Below are 19,374 nucleotides of genomic sequence, written 5' to 3' on the forward strand. Positions count from 1 at the left end.
GAGGCAGAGGCGGAGGCGGCTCTCCCCGCCGGCTCTGCGTGCGGAAGAGTTTGCCGCGCGAGCAGCCGGCCTCTCGCAGGAGCCGAGGGACCCGCGCGGCTGCGGCCCAGGAGCGGCGGCCGCGGAGCCCGGAGACCCGCAGCCGCGGCGGCGGCGGCGGCGGCGGCGGCGGCGGCGGCAGCAGCTAGAGCAGCGCCTCCCGCCGCCGCCCGGGAGGAGCTCGCCGCGCCCGCTCGCCGCCTCGTCTCCCAGCGGCGGCGGGAGGCGCGTCTCCCCGGCCCAGTCCGCGCCCGGCCCCGCGGGGCCGCTCCGGCCCGCTCCGAGGTAAGGGGCCGCGCCTAGGGGCGCGGGGGACCCAGGGTGGGTAGTACGTGCGCGCGGGGTCGCAGGACTTAGTCACCTGCTCGCCAGCGTGGAGGACGCGCGGGGGCGGAGGGGCGCTCAGGCGCGAGGCTGCGCGGCACCGGGGACCCCGGACGCGGGGGCGCGGAGAGGTGGGTTCCCCTCCACAGTCAGGCCGCTGGGGGCTTCGCGTCCTGCAGGAGGTAGCAATCGCTGGGCCGGTGGGCTCCGGGCGCGTCTCGACGCAGAAGACAGAGGACTGGGCATCCGAGCCTCGGAATTTGGGGGTCCTCGGGGTGTCCGACAGGGTGGAGAAGGATCGTGCCCCAGGGCACCAGCTTTGGGGATTGCCCGTGGTTGTCTTCGAGACCCATCGCGCTACCCTCCGAAACGTTGGGCGTCCTGGACCCCCGGAGAGTGCGGCGTGCGCGCCCTGGGCCCGCGGTCTCTCGGAGTCCCTGGGTCGGAATTGGTTCCGGGCCGGATTGGGTGCGGAGTCGGTGCCCCCAACCCCAGTGAGCGCAGACAGCGTGCAGCCTGGCTCCTCACGTCGCTGCCGCCCCCCCACCCCAACTCCGGAGCTCCCCAGGTTGGATGTATGCGTGTGGTTTTGTTGGGAGATGTGCCCCTTTCCCAGCCGAGGAGGGACGCACCTTTGACCTTTCTAAAGAGCTGGGCAGGTCGGTAACCAGGGAAGGGACAGGCACCACCCGGCTAAATTCAGAACCAGTCCCGCTCCTCTGCTTGCCACTCCTTAATTGCTCAAGGTAAGAAAGTTTGTTTCAGCCCTGTGATTCATAAATAATTAGTAACTAGTTTTGTTGATTAAGCAAGATGGAAACCTTGAATATACGCACGCACTTCCACGAAGTCTAAACACTCCCGAGCTTGTGTCCGGGAGGCTTTAGTACGGAAAGTTAGAAGCCCTGGAGTTCAACAGGTGTTCAGGAGGGTCCCGGAGAGGAGTTTCGTCTTTACGCGTTGCTTTGGCATCCACCCCAACTTCATTAAAGTGGTTAGCCTGTTTTCCTACAGGTAAAACATTAAGTTATTAAATTAACTTAATCAGCAGAGACGAGGTAAACCGTCTTGATCATTTAGAACCCAAACCTTATTTTCCTTAATAGAGAGGTTTTTCCTGTTTGAACTTCCCAGGTAATTAGTTCTAAAGTAGTTCCCAGCAAGACATCTCTGCCAGCATCTCTCTCTCACTGTAACTTGGTCCCCATCAGTGAATTGACCAACTAATTATGGCTTGCATTAAACACAGAGCTGCCCTCCTTGGGAGGCACTGTTCACATTCAAGCGCACACACTAGCTCCATCTTCCTGCCACTAAGATGTCCTTAAAGGAAAAAGTTAGCCAAAAATAACGCCCAAATAAATAGTGTAATGTTTAAAAGAGTTGTCCTGACCTGCGCCACTATTTTACAAAAGCAAAAATTCAGTGTTTCATTACAGCGCTAAACCAGGACCAGTAGAAGTATTGGTATCTCTCAGCAGTCTACTTAAAGATTTAGTTAAAAATAAAGTGTGCAACGTAAAGACGTTCAGTAATTATTTTCCATCTCACAGAGAGATGTGGAGTGTGGCTTAGAAGAATTGTAAATGCGCTGCTTTTAGCCGTTTTCTTCTTGGAAATCGATGCCTCTATTTATTTGCTGGTCTGTCCCACTGTGCGTAAATGTAGAATCGGTTTTATTCTCACTGCTTCCCAGAGGGGCTCCTGTGGAGGTGAAAGGAAATACGTTCTAGAGGAAATATGTTATTAATAAAACGTTACCCCCAAAGAGTTAACCACGCCAAAAAGAACCAAGTGAGGCTTTACTAATTAGTGGTCTGATGAGAGAGTGTTCAGATGATGACTAAAGAATTGATCTTTATGTAGAAAACAACAATTGTTTTTAAGCTCATTTGGTTCTCTTAAAACAGTCTGGGCCCTTTAAAAAAATTTCTGGCTGTTTAATAATGCAAATGATGAAAATCATTAAAGATAACACATATAACCTGATGTGTGCCATGTTTAAGTTGAATTCACCCTATTTTTTTGAACAATCTTTCTTAACTCTTGGTAATCTTTATAGCTCACTCAACACTGCAACTTATTAGGTTAAAAACTGAAAGTTAATTTCTTCAGAATAAAATAATAAGGCATGCGTATACTTTTTAATTTAACCATCTTTATATGTTCATTTTTTTCAGTCTTGCTTTTGAATCTTAAGAACCCAAAGGGCTAAGTCTTCTTTCTTAATTTTTAAAACAAGCATGTGTTTTGTTGTTTACATGAATCGTCGGTTCTCCCAGTGTGATCACGACACTGTCCCATGCTGATTCCATGCACGGTGCAACTCTTTCCCAAGAGAGGTCAGATTTCGAGGTGTTGAAAATAGCCCAGTGACTCAGTATTCTTGGCTGCTTTATGCCAACGGTTTAATTGGCTGCATCATAGCAAGCATCTAATTGAGTTTCACATTTAAATAGTGGATAGGGTACTTGGTGCATTATTTGCTTACAGAAGTGTCTGATTAGCATGTTCCTGATCCTCGTTCTATTTGTAGCAAAGATGGGAGGTCAGGGACTGTCACATTTCATATTCCCCACAGCATCTCATCTCGATGGGGCCTTGTTCAGAATAGATGCTCAGTAAATAGGTGTGGGAAATGAGCTGAATTGTTGGTGATCACTATCCAAAGGTTAGAAATTTCTGAATGCTAATGGGGTGCTTAACTATGAGTAATTCTATTTTAAATCTCAAGGTGATGATGATTAATAGTATCTCAAGGCACTAAATAAACATGTATTAAATATGAGCATATGTTTAAAGGGGGAATTTTTAATGCAGTCTTTAAGGCACTACTGCTTCTCACTTGAATTCTTTAACTGAGATTAAGGAGTCCTTGGCATTTTAAGCAAAGTCATTTCTTAGGTAAAGTTCCCCCAGAGACCACTTGAACTTTTGCAAGTCTTAAAACAATGGATGGTTCCATTTGATGGTTCAGAATAGAAAGGAGAGTGTTGATCCTCTACACTGGCATGAAAAAAACTGTATAAGGAGATGGAGGATGCTGGATATCATAGTGCCCGAGAATCACCTGGGGCCCTTGTCAAACACAGATTCTAACTCAGGACACCTGGGAGAGGACCCGAGCTGCATTTCTCACAGCTACCAGATGCTGCACGCTGGCAAGGTTTTGGGATGCACTGAATCCAGTTCAGCATGTTTACTGAGCATATACCACATAGAGAGCCCAGATGATACAAAAATGAGAAGATGGGTTGTACCTGCCCTTGAGGAGCTAACAAGATGAGGTGGCAGGGAGAGAGAGAGGGATTGTAAACTGAAAATGAGGTTCTGGGATGCCATTCTCTGGGGTGGTGGCCAGAAAGGGGCCCAGGAAAGGAGAGTTGCTGGTAGGGCTTCCACATTGCTGACCTTGACCTGTAGTCATATTTGAATGGAGAGCCTTGTGACTTGGCAAGAAATAAAATGCAGATTTTGAAGTCAGACAGACCTGGGGTAGCCTCCCAGCTCAGCTATGGCAACTTTTAACCTCTCTGAGACTCAGAGTCCTTGTCAGAAAAACAGTGCAAATGATGCTTACTTTGCCAAGTTTGTAGAATTACCAGTAAAGGACGCGTGTTAGGCCTAACAAAAGTGATTGCTTTTATTACTGTTGATAGGAGAGAGGAGGCTGGAAAGCAAGGAGGACGAGGAGGTTACTAAAATATGTGCCATGTAGTTCACCAATTAGAGATTCAATTTGGTTAACCAGCAAACCCAAGGCCGGCTGTGGAGAACCGGGCCAGGGCTGGAGGGCAGGCAGCTGTGGAAGCTAATCAGAGGCAAAATGGAAAATTATTGGGAGCATGCTTATCTCCACCCTCTCCTGCAGTCCCTGGCTTCTGGTTTGCTTTGTTGATAGCCCTTCTTAGGATATTTTCATCTGAAGCTTTTCTTGGTACTTAAGCTGTAGGTTCTGTTGATCAAGACTGCTAGCGGCAATCAAGCGCTCTTTAAAAATGTAGTGGAGAGGACAAACACCTCTCCTCTTTGAGGGGCATTGGTCTGTTCTGTGGTGGGTCACTTTCTAGGATCAAAGCCATCAATCTGTCTTTCCACCATAGTACGAGTTACTTGAAACTAGTGCCGGGCGTGTTGGAATTCACCTGGGGTGCCTTTTATGCTTTGCACTCTAAGATATTGCTTCCTTCTGCCATCTAGGAGAGATGGATATTGCAAGGCAATGGTGTCCTTCACCCTGATATTAGGAGGGGTCACCTGGGTGGCCCTGAAAACACTTCAACCAACATCACTCTGATTTTTTAAAATATATTTTGGGATTCCATTTATTATTTGCAAAGGCGATTTCTCTGCTACCATTTGCCTTCCACGCTCCCTAAAAGTAAATCTTGAAAACCAAGTTCTAAGAGAATGGCAATGGCAGTTTGATGTTTAGGGGGAAGGAAAAGCAGAGGAACCCCTGGAGCCAAGGCAGGCCTGGGTGAGGGTGGAGACGAAAGAGGGAAAGGAAGGCATCGTCAGGCATGGGAGTACCAGGACGGAAATGGGAGCAGTGGTGGGGGCTGAAGCTGAGAGGTTGGGCCCTAGGACCCAATTTGTGGACTTTGTTGCTTTGCTGAAGGCCGTGGCAGATAATGTTCCCAGACCACTGAAAATCATCCAGGCTTCCAGAAAACACAGGCCCATCTAAAGACAGACAGGTGACGAGGTGACAGAACCTAGTGGCGTGATTCTTCTAGCCTCTTCTGAGCCAAAAATGACATGCACAATTTTATGAATGATATTTGTGTCCCTTGGTGATAAAATATTAAGAGCTCGAGGTCATCTGAAAATTATTGGTTTTTTGTTTATAAAAGTACATAGTTTTTGGAAAAGATAGAAAAGAAGGAAAAAAACCCACAATTTCAAGATATATTTTCCGTTCAGTGTTTTTTCTATGCATTGAAATATTTTTATATTAGTTTATCTTAAAAAGCACATGGATATAATCTTGTAAAAATTTTCAAATAGCACAGAACCATTTCTACTAGAAAGAAAAAAATTCCCTTCATCCTTGTGGCCTACCCAATAATCATCACCCTATCTTTTATTTGCCTAGCAGAAACTGGATTTTGTACAGTAGACTGCCAACCCACACCTGCCTCTGGAGGTTTATCAGATTGGCCACTCAACCCTGGTGAGGGTGGGGCTGCTGCCCTTGCCAGTGACTGGCTCAGGGTGAGAATGTGGACCCTGTTCTAGCCAATAAAATGTGAGGGTGGGCCACTGGGAGGCTTCTGGGAAAGTTTCCCTGCTCTCAAAAGAGACAAGGAAGGAAACAGTCCTTCCACTAGATACTGTGATATGTGGCCATAATGCCTGCAAACTGGGCAGCCATCAGCCACCAGAGGGGCTGGGCCAGGTCTCAGCTGACCTGCGGAAGAATGCAAAGGTGAGGAAGGGCAGGGGGCAAGGAGGTCTCCGTGGTGCCCTTGACTTTCTGAATTACACAAAGAAGAGTCTGTTTTTGAACATGTGTGAGATCATAAAACCATTACCAGATGAAGCAAACTGAGCTAGTTTTTCTGTTGTAGCCAAAAGCATCCCATAACTCTCCACCTTTCCCAGGAGGTAATGACTGATAACCATGGGACATGTTCTGCTAGTCATTTTTGGCGCATTTACATATACACACACATATGTACACTTTTAAAAACTAAGGCCGGGTGCACTGACTCACGCCTGTAATCCCAGCACTTTGGGAGGCCGAGGCGGGTGGATCACGAGGTCAGGAGTTCGAGACCATCCTGGCCAACATGGTGAAACCCTGTCTCTACTAAAAATATGAAAATTAGCTGGGCATGGTGGCACATGTCTGTAATCCTGGCTACTCAGGAGGCTGAGGCAGGAGAATCACTTGAACCAGCGAGTCGGAGGTTGCAGTGAGCCAAGATCCTGCCACTGCACTCCAGCCTGGCAACAGAGCAAGACTTTGTCTCAAAAAAATAAAATTAAATTAAAAAATAAAAACAAAAACTGAACTCATTTTATGTATATTATTTAGCAACTTAATATGGCATGGATTTTTTATGACATATCTTTTTCTTTATTTTTAAAGGCTACAGAGTATTATTCAGAAGTACAAATAGGATGTTATTTAATCCATCCCTATTAATAAACAATCTATTGAGTTGACTGTTACAGTTTTTGTATTAACTTCCTTATCTGTATATCTTTGTGTACATTTCAAGATTTTCTAGGTCAGGGATTATTAGGATTCCTGGGTAAAGGCACACCTGTTTGAAATATTGATAGATGCTGCCAAATTGGGGGCTAAAAAAGCTATGCCCGTTAACCTCCCCATCTACAGTGTGTAAGGCCGCCTTGTCTCCATATCTTAACACAAGATATTTTCCAGCTTTTAAATCTTTTTTATGCATTTTCACATGTTTGAGGTAGTACCATTTATAGTTTTCTATTCTGGTTGTTTGTCTTCACCTGAACATAAGCATTTTTCCATGACATAAACAATTTAAATTAAATTTTATTGGCTGCATAATAGTTATACTTGTTTTGGGAGTGTATCGATGGTACGTGAAGACGCAAAGGGAAATATTTGAAATAGAGGTTGTCTATGAAAATTAAGTGGCTATGATTGACCTTGCAGTAAACCTGAAAGATTTTCTGGAAATGGTGTTGGGAGACACACCCCTCCAGTAATATGTTTCCAAGAGAACCCTAAGGAGATGGCCTTCCAGGCCTTTCTCAATCCAGTCAGATGGTAGGCTGCCCCAAGCATTTCTAAGAAGCTTTGTTGCTTTTAGAATCCATCAGATTTACAGTCAGACAGGTTCTAAATTCAGTTCTCTGAATGTACAGTAGTTACGTAAACACTTTGTACATTGCATGAGACATAGCTGAAAAGTAAATTTGCTGTATTCTTTTAATTTTTTCAACTTTTATTTTAGATTCAGGGGATACATGCGCAGGTTTGTTACCTGGGTATATTGCATGATACTGAGGTGTGGGGTATGAATGATCCTATCACCCAGGTACTGATGTAGTACCCAATAGTTAGGTTTTCAGTCCTTATCCCCTGGCTCCCTGCTCCCTCCAGTAGTCTTCAGTACTTGTTGTTGCCATCTTTATGTCCACAAGTACCCAATGTTTAGCTACCACTTATAAGTGAGAACATGCAGTATTTGGTTTTCTATTTCTGCATTAATTCACTTAGAATAATGGCCTCCAGCTGCATCCATGTTGCTGTAAAGGACATGGCTTCATTCTTTTTATGGCTGCATAGTATTCCATAGTATATATGTAACACATTTTCTTTATCCAGTTCACTGTTGATGGGCATCTAGGTTGATTCCATGTCCAATAGACATGGACATGGAATCACAATTGCTGTTGTGAATAGTGCTGTGATGAACATGTGAATGTGTATATCTTTTTGGTAAAATGATTTGTTTTCTTTTGGATAGATACTACTATCAGTAGTGGGATGGCTGGGTCAAATTAATAGCTCTGTTTTAAGTTCTTTGAGAAAGCTCCAAACTGCATTCCACAGTGGCTGAACTAATTTACATTCCAATCAACAGTGCATTAGTGTTCTCTTGTCTCCACAGTCTCTCCAGCATGTGTTTTTTGACTTTTTAGTGATAGCCATTCTGGCTGGTGTGAGATGGTACCTCATTGAGGTTTTGATTTGCACTTATCTGATGATTAGTGATATGGAGCATTTTTTCATGTTTGTATGTCTTCTTTTGAGAAGTGTCTGTTCATGTATTTTGCCTATTTTTAAATATGGTTTTTGGTTTTTTTGCTTGTTCAGTTGTTTAAGTTCCTTATAGATTCTGGATATTAGACCTTTGTTGAATGAATAGTTTGTAAATATATTCTCCCATTTATGTAGGTTGTCTGTTTACTCTGTTGATAGGTTCTTTTTCTGTGCAGAAGCTCTTTAGTTTAATTAGGTCCCACTTGTTAATTTTTGTTTTTGTTGCGATGGCTTTTGAGGACTTTCTTTCCCAAGGCCAGTGTCCAGAGTGATGTTTCCTAGGCTTTTCTCTAGGATTCTTATGATTGAAGTCTTACATTTAAATCCTTAATTCATCTTCAGTTAATTTTTGTATATGGTGAAAGGTAGGGGTCCAGTTTCATTCTTCTACATATGGCTAGCTAAATATCCTAGCCCCATTTACTGAAGAGAGACTCCTTTCCCCATTGCTTATTTTTGTCAACTTTGTTGATGCTCAGATGGCTGTAGGTGTGTGGCTTTATTTCTGAGTCCTCTATTCTATTCCATAGGTATATGTGCCTGTTTTTGTACCAGTACCATGCTGTTTTGGTTACTGTAGCCTTATAGTATAGTTAGAAGTTGAGTAATATGATGTCTCCAGCTTCGTTCTTTCTGCTTAGGATTCCTTTGGCTATTCAAGCTCTTTTTTGGTTCCCTATGAATTTTAGAAGAGGTTTTTCTAGTTCTGTGAAAAATGACATTGGTTGTTTGATAGGAATAGCACTGGATCTGTAGATTGCTTTGGGCAGTATGGGCATTTTAATAATATTGATTCTTCCAATCCATGAGCATGGAATGTTTCTCCATTTGTTTCTGTCATCTATGTTTTCTTTTAGAAGTGTTTTATAGTTCTCATTGTAGAGATCTTTCACCTCTTTGGTTAGCTGTATTCCTATGTATTTTATATTTTAATGGCTGCTGCAAATGGAACTGTGTTTTTTTTTTTGTTTTTTTTTTGTTTTGTTTTTTTGAGACAGAGTCTTATTCTGTCGCCCAGGCTGGATTGCAGTGGCGCAATCTCAGCTCACCACAACCTCAGCCTCCTGAGTAGTTGGGACTACAGGCACGCACCACCACGCCTGGCTAATTTTTGTATTTTTAGTAGAGATGAGGTTTTGCCATGTTGGCCAGGCTGGTCTCGAACTCCTGACCTCAAGTGATCCGCCCGCCTGATCCCAGCACTTTGGGACTGTGTTCTTGATTTGGCTCTCAGTTTAGACGTTATTGGTGTGAAATAATGTAGAAATACTACTAATTTTTGCACATTGATTTTGTATCCTGAAACTTTATCGAAGTCATTTGTCAGTTCTAGGGGCCTTTTGGTGGAGTTTTTCGGGGTTTTCTAGCCATAGAATCATATCAGCAGCAAAGAGAGAGAGTCTGACTTCTTCGTTTCCTATTTGGATGCCTTTACTTTCTTTCTGTTGCCTGATTACTCTGACTAGCACTTCCAGTACTATGTTGAATAGAAGTGGTGAGAGTGGGCATCCTCATCTTGTTCCAGTTATCCAGGGGAATGCTCTTAAAACATTTTCAATTCTGCTAGAGAAGAGAGGAAGGCAAATGAAATGGATAAAACTCATAAGAAATGATAATCACCCTTCAGGCAAGGGCACATTTGAAAAGCACCACTCTTGGGCATGGACCTCTGATCATCCTTCTACTTCCTCACTCCTAAGTGATAGTGCATAGCCCAGGAACACCCACCACCTGCTGTCCTCCAATAGGAAAGGAAAAGGCAAGATGACAAAAGAAAAAACCTTCTCAGAGTCAACAGACCACACAAGAAAAAGATACCTTGAAAGCAAAAACAACCTATCAGTAGACTTCCTGGGGACATCATGAGGCAGCCAGCATAGCTCTTTGGTCTTTGTTGCATGCATTGAGGCATCCCAAATATCCTAACACGAATAGAATTGTTAGTCATCAAACTACGTGCAATAACATGACAGGTGGTAGAAGAAACTTTGAGACCACGAAGAAATGAGAATGCCTCTATTTTTTATTAATTTTTATGAATGCCTATATTTTTTGGCATACAAATGCAAACATTTGTTTTCTCCTTAATTCAGATGGGTTAACTCCATTTCTTTTTATTTTATTTTATTTTTATACTGTAAGTTCTGGGGTACATATGCACAATGTGCAGGTTTGTTACATGTGTATACGTGTGCCATGTTGGTGTGCTGCACCCATTAACTCGTCATTTACATTAGGTATTTCTCCTAATGCTATCCCTCCCCGTCCCCCGACCCCACAACAGGCCCCGGTGTGTGATGTTCCCTGCCCTGTGTCCCAAATGTTCTCATTGTTCAGTTCCCACCTATGAGTGAGAACATGCGGTGTTTGGTTTTCTGTCCTTGCGATGATAGTTTGCTCAGAATGATGGTTTCTAGCTTCATCCAACCCAGCGGCTAGTCATGGTTCTCTGACATGGGCTGGAGTCCTTTTGGAGTATTTTCACAAATAGTCCCCGTCAGTAGAAGTCAGATCTGTCTTTAGTGTTATATAGAAACATCCATCCATTATTTTTTCAATCTCAGAACTTGATGGCTTCAATTTTCCATTATCCATCATGGAGGGTGAAGACCTTTTAGAAGCAGACAGCATCATACGTCCACATAGGTCATGGGACAAACAGTGCTGATCATTGCCTGTTGACAAAGTGTTGACAGTAAGGGAGGGGAGGAAACATTTTCTTGTAGCTAGAGAGGTTTTTTGAGGAGGTGGGTTGGAGTGAGGACAAGGGGAAGCCAGTCTGGCTGCTACGTTGACCTACCAAATCTTGTGTTTGCGCTGGGCACAGTGGCTCATGCCTGTAATCCTAGCACTTTGGGAGGCTGAGGCAGGTGGATCACCTGAGGTCAGGAGTTCAAGACCAGCCTGGGCAACATGGTGAAACCACTTCTGTACTAAAAATACAAAAATTAGCCGGGTGTGGTGATGGCTGTAATCCCAGCTACTCGGGAGGCTGAGGCAGGAGAATCACTTGAACCCAGGAGGCGGAGGTTGCAATGGGCTGAGATTGCGCCACTGCACTCCAGCCTGGGTGACAAAGCAAGACTCTGTCTCAAAAAATAAATAAATAAAAATAAAAATAAATTGTGTGTTTGCCACGTCAGCACTTCAGTTTGTGTTGTCTACGAAAGACATGGCATACAGTATCATAAGTTACTGCAAAAGATGCCTAATTCCCTGGAGATCAAGATCTAATAACAAATACGAGGAAAACTTTAAACCCCAAGTTGTGGGGTGTGTGGTAAGGTGGGGGCGGATGTGTCAGCTGGAACCTTGCTGAGAACGATTGCCATGCAGCTCTGTCATCTCAGCTCATCTAATGACCAAAAGCAGATGGAAGTTTTTGTGTGACCTCTCCAAGGCCTTCTTAGTGGTCAGAGAGAATTTTCCTTTTATGGCCTCCCCCCTTTCCCCTTCATAGCATTGTGGGAGAGATTCATTCACAACCAATTTGCATGGCAATTTTTTAGAGGTTTTATGATCTCTCAAGCAAAATAAAATCTTCTTTACTTTCATTTGATCTGAAAAGGTACCACTTTTGGAAACTGTCCAGGGGAAGCACAGGACCCCTGGATTTGGAGTTCAAGGTGGCCTTGATGAAAATAGACCCCTATCCTGCATTTTACATCTCCTTCCTGGCTTTTCTATTCTATCAAACCTGCAAACCCATACTCTTTTTGCCTTCGTTTGCTGTCATTTACCCCCTAGCATGCTGATTCTCAGCTGCCAGGGCCCCAAGTCCTTAACTTGCTCTCCAGTTATTCCTGGGATGCTTCCTGGCAAGGCTCCAGCAGCTGGCATCATTGCTCTTGTCCTGATGTGTGTGTGTGTGATTCTCATGACCAAGCTGGGCTCTGCCTGGGCCTGCGATCCCAGCTGAATCCCCTGCACCTCATGTAGGGTAGGCACATCGGCATTCTATCACATTCCATGGAGAGAATGAGAGAAGAACTGTGCTGGTTCCTGACTGCCAGACAGCATATATGAGCCCCTCAAAGAGAGTCTCAGGAAACTCACAGCACCCTGAGCCACCTGTATCTCCCTTCCCGCCCTGGGCAGGTCATTCATCATCCTTGTCCCCTGATTTCTGTAGAAACCTGCTCCGGGCACTTACCTGGCAGTTGCCATGTTGTACCTGCCCTGGCAATTGTTGGTTCCTCCTCAGCCAGGGCCTGTTGCTATTGCTGTACCAGTTCAGGGAGTCATGTTCCTGGTGCTCTGTGAAAAATGGGGATTTATTGGGCAGCAAGGTGGTGCGCTCCAGTGTGCGCCACATCTGTTTGGGCTTGTACTGTTTGGTGTATACACAGTCCCTCGGTGGGAGTTGTTGGTTAGTCTTCCAACTGTGCAGTAGGTTTTTCTCCTCTCGCCATGCCTGGTCTAGTAGCATTCTCACCAGAAGAACGTTGCTGCTAGCCTGCTTAAGAGACCTGGATGGGCCCTTGCCTGGCAAAGACCCAGGAAACAATGGGGGTGCCTAGTGCAGGAGACACCATGCTTAAATTTTAAAAGGAATCGTTAATTCTTCTTGGGCTCCCAGTTTCTGGGAAGCTGTGCTGTTTGCATGAGTTAGGTGTCCAAAGTGATCAGCTATCTAACCTCTCCGTACAAAATCTCCTTATGTTTCCCTCGTGCCATGTGTCTAAGCACATATCTCTATGAAGCAACGGCATCTCGTTGCCCATTTTGTACTTCTTTGGGTGGTATCATTCGGGTGTGCTTCCCTGAGGCGATGTCTGTGTTTTCTAACAGCTCAGACTTTGGCAGCTCTTGCATCTATTGCAGCCTGTTTATATGAGACACCTATAAAAGCATTCAGCCTGCACCATGGGCATGCCAGCAGCACCCTATGACCTGATGTTAAATCAGTGTGTGAGTGGCCATCGCCGTATGGGCCAGGGCATTTTTAAATGGTGTAACGAGGACAGCACATGGCCCATAGCAGAAAGCTTTGACGCCCTGATATGGTCACTGTGACCAAGTGACCTTGGCAAGTTGCATAAACCCCATGACTCAGTTTCTTCATCTGTGAAAGGGAGATATTGATACTCAGGATGAGAATCAAGAGGAGAGAATGCTTGTTAGAGTTTCATAAAAATGAAAAGTAGTGCTATTGATTTATTTTGCTCTGTGACCAGTTCACTCAAACTCTTGCACACCCAGCTGGGTAAATGCCAGCCTCAAGGTGTTTTCTTCTTGAATGAAGTACTTGGTTTTTTCAGACAAGGTACATTCTAGCAAGTAAAACCCCAACATATCCTAGTGTTCTCTTGAAAGCTAACATGAAGTGGGGGAAGTGAAATACTTCAACTCTAGAAGCCAAACACTCAGAATGTCTTGGCAGTTGCTTGGGGCTGCACAGTGTGCTTTTGAAAGCTTTTGCCATTTATAAGAGCAAAGTACCCTGATAACCTTTTGTGTCTGGGATTTCAATCCAAATCAGATAGCCTCTGTGTATCCCATGGATTCTGAGATCTTTATGGGATGTGTGGGGCTGTTTTGCCATGATGAATGTGAGATGTGCTACTTCATGTGGCCTTTCTTTTTTTTCTAAAGAGGCTTGGCTTGCAGAATGGAGGCTCAGCTCCCACAGTTCTTAAAGGATCCTATTGTTTGTCTCCTATGTCAGGATCCCCTGAAGAATAAGGATCACCTGGTTTTCAACGGAACCAGGAGTTTATTCTTCAGATTGGAGACACACTCCCAATTCTGGTTAATAAGCTGGTTTTGAGGTGGAAGGAAAGAACCCTAGTGATCATCTGGTACAACGTGGTGCACCTTTTCCAGGTAAAACCTAGAGGCTCAGAAAGCAAAGAGGCCTTTGCTGACTCCTGGAGCTTGCCCGGCACCGAACAGACCAGCCGACCCCTTCCTGGTGGCTCAGTGCTTCTCTTTCTCTGATGAGCCCTGAAGAGGCTTCCTCACCTGGAGAATCAGGGGTTTCTCAGGTCCTGCTTCCAGAGAGTCCATAAGAACGAGGCTTTCTGGGCTCAGCCGGCGCACTCTCCACCCAGAGGTTTTGGGAGGGCCACGCCACAGGCCAACTACCTACTCTGCCTGAATCGCCTTATCTCTCTGTGTGCTCTCCACAGTCTGCTCTCTGCCATGAGTAGCATAAGATAAGGAAGGCTGGGTGCTAGAGGCAGCTGGGTACAGGGAGAAACAAGGACAAGGATGGACACGGACCGTCCACTTGACTTCTGGGAACCAGCTGACTCTCTTAGGCGCGGACATCTGACTTTTTTCAGATAGACTGAACGCACGGAGCTCATTCATGCCTATGAAGGAGACTAAACTGCCTACTTACTTGACCAACTTTTAATAGTGTTTCTCATGTATGCCTGGCGGGGTCAGGGTCAGCTGCAGGATTTTCTCACCCGTACTTTTTAATCCCATAACATTGCCATCCTTGGCCATCCCTTTATCATTTTTCTTTTCTTTTCTTTTTTTTTTTTTTGAGATGGAGTCTCACTCTGTTGCCCAGGCTGGAGGAGTGCAGTGATGTGATATTGGCTCATTGCAACTTCCACGTCCCAGGTTCGAGCCATTCTCCTGCCTCAGCCTTCCAAGTAGCTGGGATTACAGGCATGTGCCACCATGCCCAGCTAATTTTTTATTTTTTATTTTATTTTTTGTATTTTTAGTAGAGACCGGGTTTCACCATGTTGGCCAGGCTGGTCTCAAACTCCTGACCTCAAGTGATCTGCATGCCTTGGCCTCCCAAAGTGCTGGGGTTACAGGCGTGAGCCACTGCACCTGGCCCCTTTATCATTTTTCCATAACAATTTAGGCAAGGTAAAAATATCGTCAGGTCCAAGGATCGTTTGGGAGGGGGGACCCTGTGTTCGACAGTCATCGTTACAGACACGAGTTTGCTCATTTGCTTTGACAGCAGTCACTTGGAGGGAAGCACTATGCTCTTCCCATTTTCCATACAGGCCACCGAGGCGCAGATAAGTTAAATGACTGGCATGAGGACAGTCAGAACAGGAACTTGAATTTCACTGTTTAGAGAAGAACCAGAAATAGAACAGCTCGTTTTTATTTACTTTTTCTGAAATGTTGCTTTGAAGAAAATAGGATGTGTGTAAATCAAATCCAGCATCTGAACCTGCCTTCTTTAGCTTCAGCAGGTTTTTCTTGAGCAGGAGGTCACTGTGCGGCGGCTGGGTGCATGCCGGAGTAGGAAACCACTCCAGTTTGGTGTCCGTGCTCGACTCCACCCTTCGGAGGAGGAGGCTGCATGTGAAAGGGTACAAAAGAGGAACGCTTGCAGGAAAATCTTTTTTAGGACAAAATCATTATTCTGTTCCTTGCTGTCTTTTAGTAGCGAACCAGCTTTCCAAAATTGTTTCTCTGGCTGTAATAAGGATTGTTAAATCAGGACACTCATTATGTTTCTCCTCATTTTGGAGTCAGGTACATCTTTCTTCAGCTGAGCTTAACCTAGAAGCCAGCATGGAAAGGTAGGGGTCACCTGAACCACATTTGTCAAACAGCTTTTCACCTGGGTCTCATCATCCCAGGCCTGGAAAACCCGAGATGGACTGAATTTATGGGGAAGCCTCCTAGAAGTCACTCAGGGTCACCCCAAAACATATCCTCCTGCCCCTCTTCCCCTCCACAGCTGAGCACAGACCTCAGCACTCAATGTAATATAAAGGAAATACATGCAAGCAAGATATTACCGACTTTTGAGTAACAGGGTTTTCTAAGTCATTGTTCCTCAGTTTGACTCCTGGGGAGTATCTCCGTAGTGATCCACTTAACTAATTAAGGGCAGTTCAGAGCATCCTAACCCCACTCCCGCCACCAGCCTTGGTTGTAAGCAGAGATGCCAGGCTCTCTTTGCAGGATGGCAGTGAGGAGCCCAGTTAGGTTACTTCCACTTTGTCTACCTTCCTGCTGCCACCGTTTATGAAAACAGAAGCAAAATCTGAACATAAACATCAATAAAGTAATTTGATTGACATACATATACACACACAAAATCAAATTTGCCCTAGCGACCTTACTTCGATGTGTACCACCCCCATACCAGAGAGGTGGGATCAGCCACCCAGTGCCTTCTCAGAATAAGCATATTACCCTGACCCGAGCCATTTCTGTTTTGTTTTCTTCTCCCCACCTGGAATCCTTGAATAACATCTGTCTGAATTATTCTGGGCTGTATATCATTTCAGAGAGTTCTAGGAAACAACACTGACACTGATTTAAGAAGGCTTTTCAGCTGGAAGACATGGCCACTCAACGCCTGCGCCTGGGGACAGTGGTGGTAGGGGAGGGTGAGGTTGGGATGACCTGTTGTAGGACCAACCATGGAATAACAGGGTCAGGAGTTAACGATTCAAGGGGTGCCTCCGAGTTCCCATTATGCAGGTCAGGGGTGGCTCTACCGAGTGAATGCCCTTCTTTTTTCCGTACGCACGGAACTGTTTTGCATCTTGGTTCCAATGCCTCCCTGGGTTCTATGGCATTGCAGCTTTGCCCCGTCGTGAAGGCAAGTCCCCGGGCCACATGTATAATGTTGGGGGAAAGAGGTATACAGGGTTTGGGAGGAATGGGGTGTTCCTCCATTTTCCCAGATAGGGAAATGTGTGGTCAGAAATATGAAAGAACTTTGAAAAGAACATGAGATGAGGTCTGTGAATTGTGAAACATGGTGCTCCTCTTAGTTCTGGGGCAGATTTTTCAGGATCAAGAACTGAAACCAAGAATGCCTTTGAACACTTTAGTGTGGCTCATCTGGTGGCCACACTCACATTGCTATTTCCAGTAAATTACATCGCTTACAGACACTAGAGCCATACAGCAGCGGGACCCCATCCTTCCAGAGTTATTAATGTTCTAGGACAAATCTAGTATCTCAAGGAGATTTTCTTTCAGCTAAAGCAGAAGCCTGAATTCACTTGAGTTCGGGCAGAATAGATAATTCATCCAGATTACTTGAGGCCCCAAATGGACCTGACAGTCTAAAAGTTAGATTGTAAAAGGCCGTATTGATCCTAATATCTTATTTTCTTTCTTATACCTAACTAGGGATTGCCATTTTTATTTATTTTGTTTTTTTGAGATGAATTTTTGCTCTTGTCACCCAGGCTGGAATGCAATGGTGCGATCTTGGTTCACTGCAACCTCTGCCTTCTGGGTTCCAGCTATTCTCCTGGGATTACAGGCATGCACCACCACGTGCAGCTAATTTTTTTGTATTTTTAGTAGAGACGGTTTTGTATTTTTAGTAGAGATGAGGTTTCTCCATGTTGGCCAGGCTGATCTCGAACTCCTGACCTCAGGTGATCCACCCGCCTTGGCCTCCCAAAATGCTGCGATTACAGGCATGAGCCACTGCACCTGGCCTGGATTGCCATTTTTAGACACACAGTTTACCTTTTAATTTTGCACTGTCCTGTTTTGATAACTACCTGGAAAATATTTGGGGTTAGCTGCTAATCTGATTGAAGATAAATGGAATTTTCCTCAGATTGGTCTTTTTGCCCTTTTCAAGCTGAAGTAAAGAACAGTTGAGCGTATGCTGGGAGGAGGAGATATGGAAGAGAGACACTGTTGTCCTCAACTGTGGTTCTAATCCAGGAAGTGTCCTTTAGAGAGGGGGGTCAGGGAACAACAGAGCTGGACGAGACCTTAGAGGTCAGGAAGCCAGCACCATCATTTTACAGAAGGGGAAACTGAGGCTGAGGCTCATCAGTGGCAGAACCCAGGGTGGGAACAGGTCTTCAGCCTTCTGTCATGAGGTCGCCATCTGCCTTTCCACCTCATTCTCTGCACACCCTTTCTTTCTTGCCCTATGTGTCTTTCAGTGGCAGTGTTAATTATTTTAGATGCAAGATGATTGTAGCTGTGACATCAGAAAACGACTGTCTTTCAAGCCCTGAAATTGTCATCCCTGGGTTAGCTTTTTTTTTTTTTTTTTTTTAATAATTCCCCTAAGTCAGATGGGTTATAATAAACATTTAAGATTTTCTTTTCATGAATATGTGTGCTGATTTAATTTTTCCTGAAGATTTTTTCTTTTTTATTTGAGACAGAGTTTTGCTCTTGTTGCCCAGGCTGGAGTGCAGTGGTGCAATCTCAGCTCACTGCAACCTCCACCTCCTGGGTTCACACGATTCTCCTGCCTCAACCTCCTGAGTAGCTGGGATTACAGGCACCCACCACCACGCCTGGCTAATTTTTGTATTTTTAGTAGAGAAGGGGTTTCACCATGTTACCCAGGCTGGTCTCGAATTCCTGACCTCAGGTGATCTGCCTGCCTCGGCCTCCAAAGTACTGGGATTACAGGTGTGAGCCACCATGCCTGGCCTTTCTCTTGAAGATTGATTTGCATAGTCAGTACGCTGAGATGGAGAGAGCAGGACACCGGGGTCAGAAGACCCCTGGTCTAGGCCCTTTTAGCTGCAGAGAAGTGACTGACTTTACATCCTCTGAGAAACTGAGATAACAAGGCCTGCGTTCTCAAAGTGGTGTTCATAATAATCGGAGGAGATAATGAGGGTGAATTTGCTTTGAAAATTGTTAGTACTGCTTAGAAAGTTTAAGGGGTGCTTTGCTCCATTGCTTTGGATCAGTTATTTTTTAATATACAGAGAAGAGATTAAATTTTAGAAATATATATTAAATATATATTTACAGTTGACCCTTGAACAACAGAGGTTTGAACTGTGTGGAATCACTTATATGCAGATTTACTTTCAATGAAAGTTATAGTGAGTGTGCCTGACTCTCCTGCCTCCCCTTCCCTTCCTCCATCTCTCCCACCCCTGAGACAGCAAGACAAACCCCTCCTTTTCCTCCTTTTCCTCCTTCTTGGCCTACTCTACATGAAGATTATGAGGATGAAGACTTGTTTTGTTGTTGTTTTGTTGTTGTTGTTGTTTTTGAGGCAGTCTCTCTCTGTTGCCCAGGCTGGAGTGCAGTGGCACGATCTTGGCTCACTGCAACCTCCACCTCCTGGGTTCAAGGGATTCTCCTGCCTCAACCTCCCGAGTAACAGGGACTACAGGTACCTACCACCATACCCAGCTAATTTTTGCGTTTTTAGTAGAGACAGGGTTTCAGCATGTTGGCCAGATTGCTCTCAAACTCCTGACCTCAGGTGATCAGCCTGCCTCGCCCTCCCAAAGTGCTGGGATTACAGGTGTGAGCCACCGCGCCTGGCCTGAGGATGAAGACCTTTATCTTGATGCGCTTCCATT

General features: G+C 45.0%; 1 protein-coding gene across 6 annotated transcripts in view; it reads left to right on the forward strand.

Moving 5' to 3' along the window:
- The first annotated feature begins 223 nt into the window (after positions 1-223).
- NPAS2 (neuronal PAS domain protein 2) overlaps positions 224-19,374 on the forward strand; it is a 176,471-nt gene continuing 157,320 nt past the window's right edge. For 3 of the 6 annotated variants that reach the window (XM_004031512.5, XM_063695622.1, XM_063695623.1), the window contains exon 1: positions 224-324. Coding sequence is in view for 3 of the 6 variants with exons in the window: in XM_055378432.2 (XP_055234407.1) it covers positions 937-1,109 (173 nt within the window). In the remaining 3 variants the exon portion in view is untranslated. Of the gene's footprint in view, positions 325-486; positions 1,110-19,374 lie in introns of those variants that run through there. The other 3 variants (XM_055378431.2, XM_055378433.2, XM_055378432.2) reach the window with 2 other exon arrangements.

The sequence above is a fragment of the Gorilla gorilla genome, chromosome 12, assembly GCF_029281585.2.
Source record: "Gorilla gorilla gorilla isolate KB3781 chromosome 12, NHGRI_mGorGor1-v2.1_pri, whole genome shotgun sequence".
NCBI lineage: Eukaryota > Metazoa > Chordata > Mammalia > Primates > Hominidae > Gorilla > Gorilla gorilla.